The sequence below is a fragment of the Stegodyphus dumicola genome, chromosome X2 (assembly GCF_044657685.1).
Source record: "Stegodyphus dumicola isolate Sdum_Otavi_A_Nest chromosome X2, ASM4465768v1".
Taxonomy (NCBI): domain Eukaryota; kingdom Metazoa; phylum Arthropoda; class Arachnida; order Araneae; family Eresidae; genus Stegodyphus; species Stegodyphus dumicola.
This window is the reverse complement of record NC_140781.1, coordinates 189,714,152-189,721,190: the sequence shown is the minus strand read 5'-3', so window position 1 is coordinate 189,721,190 and position 7,039 is coordinate 189,714,152. Positions and strand designations below refer to the sequence as shown.

General features: G+C 31.8%; 1 protein-coding gene across 1 annotated transcript; it reads right to left on the bottom strand.

Moving 5' to 3' along the window:
* Nucleotides 1-2,137: 2,137 nt before the first annotated feature.
* Nucleotides 2,138-3,505, bottom strand: LOC146992996 (protein FAM200A-like). The gene is made up of 2 exons (XM_085808837.1): nt 3,427-3,505; nt 2,138-3,132 (listed from the first exon to the last, which is right to left on the bottom strand). The coding sequence occupies exons 1-2, from the start codon at nt 3,503-3,505 to the stop codon at nt 2,138-2,140; spliced, it is 1,074 nt and encodes a 357-aa protein (XP_085664963.1).
* Nucleotides 3,506-7,039: the final 3,534 nt, after the last annotated feature.

Below are 7,039 nucleotides of genomic sequence, written 5' to 3'. Positions count from 1 at the left end.
ACTTGCTTTTAATTTCTTTTTCCAATTGATGGTTTTCCCCATATGTAACGTGTATACGAGCCAGTTTCCCTTAGAAAGTCCTCCACGAAGGCATCCCTCCCCTTAGACAGATAGCTCTAGTGTGCTCTGCCATAATTAAATACACACATTTTTCCAATTGAAATTTTGTTATTCATGATTTAATTGAAGTCCCGTAAAACATTTTTAACAATTTACACTCAAGTTACTTAAAAACAATTTTCGGAATTCAACTTACTACCTATGGGTTCACTCTTTTTAGATACTTTTACTAAAATTAATATTAGGAGATAATATAATCAATATTTCTTTAGTAAATAAATTATTATTATCTTACTTTGCAGCTATTGCGCAAGTATTAGAATAACTTGATTTCGAACTAAGTGAATTTAAAACCATACAATATATGTATATATATATATATATATATTAAATTTTTGAAAACTGTGATTTGAAAATATTTTTCTTTTCTGGAGATTTTAAAACTTACTTAAAGTCCTTCCTGGGCGGCACATTTGTGGAAGCTGTACGTTTTGCGCAAAACATTATTTTATAGAAGTGAATAATTCGGATCGTCGATGTAAGAAAGGAGTAATAAGATTCTGCATTACGACGCGAAATTAAATTGAGAAGAAAAAGAGATTTTCTTCAGATAAAGTATTCAAAGAAGTCGCCATGAATTTCAACAGCTACATACTCTTGCTATAGTTTTGTTATGCCATCAAAACTTTTGAATGACATGGAAAGGTGGTCCGTCTGAACTTTTGTAGTTTATTCTAAAATATAATCTTCAGAACAAAGTTTCAAATATTATTATACTAATGCGAACTTTCCTCACAATTGCTCTAAGTGTTGCTAGTTGTGTAAAGAGTTTTCTAAACAAAAATAATTTTAAAATATTTCCAAATTTTTGTTCTGCGTTTAAAAAGTTATTCTGTACTGTTTACACAACAACAACTGGAGCAATAAAGTAAACCTCTGCAATGTTCATCGATGGTTTTGCAAACAGAAAAATAAGCAAAATAATACTACAGTTTTAAAATGCTGAAATTATTATTTCTTCTAAAAAAAAAGGAGTAAATTCAAAGGTCGTCTCAGGTGCTAAACTCGGTAACAATTCCGGACAGCCGAAGCTTTAGCTAGGTTATTGATCTTTAGTTGGTTAGGTCAAAAACAAAAGTAATCATTTTCCGTCTTTCTTTGAGATTTCAAAAATTGACTACAGATGGCAGCAGCAACCAATATTACTCACAAGTTTTATTAAATTGCATTCTCTTTGTCTACACCAGGGCTTCTTAAACTTTTGTCATTCACGACCCCATTTATGATTGCGAGTTTCTTGACGACCCCATACAAATATAAAAGAAAAATAAATTAATATTTTTTGATGATTTATTTATTAGGTAACAATATACATATACATATGAAAATATATAAGTTTAGAATTCGTTTTGAAACATACAAAAATCTAAAATTAAAAATTGCATGAAAAATTATAAAATTGTATTTATTATAGTTTCAAAAATAAAAGTGGATTCTGACCGTCTTAATTCTCTCGAATATATTCAAGTAGTTGCGTGGTAAGTATTAAATTAAAGTATAAGTAAAAAATTTAATGAGATGGATGTGCCTGTTTTTTATTGCATAACAAATCAAATCTTGGTGGAATGTTTGAAACTGCTGGACGTAAGACCTCTTCAACATTTTTTAACGCTGAACGATATTGGGATTTAATATGTGTTAAAGCTGAGAAAGTAACTTCACATAAATATGTGGTGTTGAATGGCAGAAGTACATTTAACGCCATATCAGCGATTGTGGGAAATTCAGTTCTAGTTCCGATCCAGAATTCAGTCAAGGGCTTTTTTTGAAATTGTAGTTTTGAGTCACTCGAAAGCTCAGCAAATTCCTCTTGAGCTTTAAGTGGCAGGTGATCAATCTCACTTAAGCCAATCCAAAACGGCTTTTGAATCCAAACTATTTTTTGGAAATCAATATTTAATTTAAAATATGTCCGTAACTGTATTTCTAGCGCTTTTAAGTGATCTACAATAATTTTTGCAATAAAAGTTTTACAATCAATTTTCTCGATTACAAAATTGTCGAGACTGGAAAACATTTAGAACGAATTTTTTTCGACCCTACTTTTCCAAATGTTGATCTTTTTAATAAAATTTTCAATTTTATCATTTGAAGTAAATATATCGCAATATTTTCCTTGAAGAGACAAGTTGAGATCGTTTAACTTCGCAAAAATATCTGACAAATAACACAGCTTGGATAGCCATAAGTCATTTTGAAAAAAAGCAGCAAGTTCACATTTTCGTTCGGTTAAAAATATTTCGATCTCGTCCTTTAATAACAATAATCTTCTTAAACTTTGACCTCTTGACAACCATCTTACTCCTGCATGTAATAACAAAGTTGTGTAGTTGGAATTCGTATCCTTACAGAGATTTGAAAATAAGCGACTGTTAAGGGCGTGGCTCTTAATAAAATTTATGATCTTAACACCATCCTGAAGCACATCGTTCAATTCTGGTGCTAATTTTTTTGCTGCAAGAGCCTCTCGGTGAATAAGGCAGTGAGTAAAAGTTATATGATCATAATGAGCAGCTTGAAAAAATGATTTAAAACCAATATTTTTGCCCGTCATCGCTCTTGCACCATCTGTGCATATTCCACAGCAATTTTTCCATTCTAAACCTTCTGCTTTTAATAATTCGTCAACTTTACAATATATGTCTTTCCCTGTAGTATGGTCTTCCATAGGACGACAAAATAACAATTCTTCCTCCACGCTTTCTTTATAAACGTACCTGACACATACTAACAACTGAGCCAATTTAGTAATATCAGTTGTTTCGTCCAAATGAATGGAAAATTTTGGGCTTTCTTTAATTCTTGTAATAAGTTGTATTAATTGATCCTTGTTAATATCAGAAATTCTATTCAAGACAGTGTCGTTCGACAAAGGAATTTTTCGAATATCATCGCCACATTTTCTTCCATGTAGTATTTCTACCATTTTAATAGCAGCAGGTAACACAAGATCTTCTCCAATGGTGAACGGCTTTTTATTTTTAGCAATACAGTATGAAACTTCATATGACGCTAGTAAATATTTCTCATTAACAGTTATAAGTTTTTCAAAGATTTCCTTTTCTTTATTTAAAGATTTCAACAGTCTTTCAAAATATTCTTTTGGTTTATTGACATACGAAACGTGCTTTGATTCAAGATATCTTTTTAATTTTGATGGTTTCATACTCTCCGAAGCCAATAATTCATTGCAGATCAAACAAAGAGGTTGTTCATTACCCTCACAATTTTGAAATGTAAAGCCAAATTGAAGAAAAGACTCATCATATTTTCTTTTTCGCACATTAGATGCCTGTTTTCCAATACTTTGTCCTGCCTGAGAAGAGTTTGTAGCATTATCATCTGCGTCATTACCATTCTTCTTTAAGTTCAGCCATTTATCCATGGCCAAAAATTATTTTGATCCTGAAATAAAATAAATATATAAAAATAACATATTGCAGATAATAATTGATTTATTAATTACCGAATAAATAAAAAAAAACTAAAATCTTGTTACGGGGGACACTGACAATTGACCACACTAGAAGAGCGTCAACACTCCACTAATTCACATTACAGTCAGTGTAGGCTAGTTTACACAAGCGTTTTAGTCAATGCGAGTTACGGAATGTTATGAAAATTCGCTTAAAAAGAATAAAATTCACAAATTTTTCAACGGGTTTTACAAGTATTTATGCGCGCTTTTTTATAAGAGCCCCACAGACCGGTTTGGTTAATGCGTATTTGCCAGCGCGTGTATTGAATCATTGTTTAGCTGCAGGTTGCACGTGTGTACGCGCGCGCATTCCTCCCTTGTGGGAAGTCAGCGGCGCGCGGTTTATTCAACATGTATGATACCGACAAACGCACTAACAATGTATAGCCACAGTATAATAATAGCGATCATCGATCGTTTACTGCTGTCGGTGGAGATAGCTCAAAACCTTCAACAAATGCGCGTGTCTAGACGCTGCAAGTCCACTGTATTCCGCCAACTCTAGTGATGTTATAAAATGGTATATATATATTATATGTAAATATTTGACATTAAAATCTCTCGCAACCCCAGAATTTTGCTACGCGACCCCAAATGGGGTCGCGACCCATAGTTTAAGAAGCCCTGGTCTACACAATTTCAATAATACACCAATTGAGGAATTTAGAGAGAAAAGGTTAATAATAGTTTGTAGAGCCAACATTGACAGAATAATTTACATTTTTAGCAGTAATTTAATACGTTGTTAGCGCGCCACTCCTTCTCATGTTGTTGGTTTTCCATAATAAACTATATTTTAAAAATTCTTTGAAATAGGAACTTTCATCTAAAAGAAGGAAGAAGTTGACTGTTAATTTCAAACAACTTGACCTTTAGGTAATGAGTGATGAAATGTTATAATTTTTCTTTGCGTATTCGCAACGCATGAATTTTCTTCCTTATATACAGTCATTTATAAATTTGCGCTAAAATTTATAAATTTGCGTTTCATCGCAATAATGAATAACAATGAAGCTATTAACTACTAAAAATGAATAATGTTACTGAAGAAACTGTTCAATGATTTGTTTAGCCAATCTGAAAAGTAAAAGTCCACTGTTCAATTCTTATATCTCTGAAAAATAGATTTTTTAACCTCTGCGAAAATTTATGGAACTTTCACAAATTTCAAAATTAATTATAGTTTTCCACGTAAAATAAAAGTTTCTATAATTTCCAGGTCTTTATTATTTAATAATTTAGGAAAAGACGCTGAATAAATTGTGTGATTAAAAGGATTCTGTTAATTACCTGAGAAACGAAATTTTTATTAATTCTTCTTTACACTAGAGCAGGGGTGGCCAAAGTGCGGCTCGCGAGCCTGATATGGCTCTCGCAGGCAATTTGTGCGGCTCATGGATCAGTGTCCAAAAAGAAGTAATTAATTTAATTTAGACTCTTTTTACAACGTTATCAGGGATTTCTTTCTATTTAAAACCTCCTATACTATTTCTATTATGATGTAAATATGAACTTAAGGCTTTTAGAAAATCTAGATGCGGCTCTCGAACATTCCCGAATTCAAACTTGCGGCTCTTACTGACATGAAGCTTGGCCAACTCTGCACTAGAGGCTTTTAATCTCAAAACTTTGTAATCAAAAACAGTTCCACTGGCGTAAAATGTTAACAAATTTCGTAACATGTTAGTAATAAATGCTTTAAGAGCATAATTCTAGTGTAGTTTATAAATAAATAAGTGCATGCATGTATATATACCTGATAACCCACAGTGAACATTTTATTTGTGCTTTTCACTGCGTTTAACATAGAGCATGTTACATCGTTAGACTATTCCAGTGTCTCAATAATAAAAATACAATTTATTCCTGTTAATACATTTTTACTTAAATATTAGTAACTATTACTAATAATAATGTATACGTTATAAATATATGACAATTTTGAAAATTTCCCTTAAACATTTTTACTTTTCATCGAATAAGAAAACTCTTTGATGCTATTCTTTCAACACCTGCTTTTTAGGCAAGTTTATTTGAATCTGCGCGTGATTTCATGCCGCCAAACATCGCTATACTTTCTTTGACTACTAATTATTTATAATTCTGCGCAAAGATCCAAATCAAACATCGCTACACTTTCTTTGACTACTAATTATTTATAATTCTGTGCAAAGACTCACAAATTGACTAGTCATCTAATAGTTTTGATTATTAATGCATTTTTGTAAGGTAACTCCAAAGAGGAAGTGTAAAAGATCTTGACCACTTCAATGCTTTATTTCTCGACACGAATTAGTTTTTAATCTTTTTTTCTTTCGTAGAATTGTAAATTAATAGCTTTTCTGACCCAAAGACTGAATAGTTATTTGTTTTATTTAATAGAATTGTTCATGTAAGGCAAAAAAGGAATAAATTTTTTGGTTACGAAATTTAGCAACTCAAAGAATTCCTGATAACTTCTAATCTGTCTCTAAAATTTCATAATTTGTTTTTAATCTTCCTCTTACTTTTTTTTTTTTTTTTGTGTGTGTGTGTATGTGTGTAGGCCAGTCGTAATGTTGTTATTAGAAAAAAACTAAGCAAAATAAGTTGCATTGATGTATGCAAGTATCTAAACTGTACAAAAGAACTACAGTTACAAATGCAAATAAGGAAAAGAGAAAAACATTTTTATTAATAAAATGACAGCTACGTTCTTTGGGCAACTTAATCTTATGACTATTATGAAAATCAGTTTTTTCCATGGATGAGTCAAGATTGAAAAGTGCAGTCGTTCCCCAGCTTTCAATAGCCAAATTTTCATGTATTGCTTTTACAAACCTTTCTTTTCATAACCCCGAATCCAAAAGCGACGGGGCGGTAAAGCTATTGAGAACTGATAGTTCTACCCAGGTAAATGATTTGGTTGCATGGGTGTTTTCGAGGATTTCCTCATGTGTAGGGTATACACTAGCCAGTTTCCTTCGGGAAGTCCTCCACGAAGGCCTCCCATCGCTTAGATAGATAGTTTTCTAGGACGTTGCCATAATTTGAATAATCCTTTTATAGCCCGAATCCATATAGCTGAAGCGTTGTTCACTTTTTCGATCTACGTTATTATCATTTTCAGAAGAGCTAAATTTTTGTTAATTTTGCTACATCTTTTTATAACAAAATATGAGTTATTTCATTTTTGATCATATTTCTATGTGTATCTAGGATATTGTTTCAATAATTAAAAACGCATTTCCATGTGAAGGAATCCAAGGATTCATATTTGGAAGGTTTCCAACCTATGTCAATGCTTTTGTTTCCAATCCTTTGAATAAACAAGGCATGCCCATAATTCTTTTTTATACATAACACTGAAATTGCAACTTAAGCAGCTCCACAGCCTTTAATTTTTGACTCTTATACGTTTCTTCTCCTCTATCTCTCTCTCTCTTTTTTTTTTTTTTTTTT

Excerpts from the sequence above, each read along its gene's own strand:
- LOC146992996 (XM_085808837.1), bottom strand. The coding sequence starts at position 3,505 with ATGGATAAATGGCTGAACTTAAAGAAGAATGGTAATGACGCAGATGAT. Across the intron at positions 3,133-3,426 it reads CTCTTCTCAGGCAGGACAAA|CGTCATATGAAGTTTCATAC; the intron begins GTATTGGAAAAC and ends AATATTTACTAG.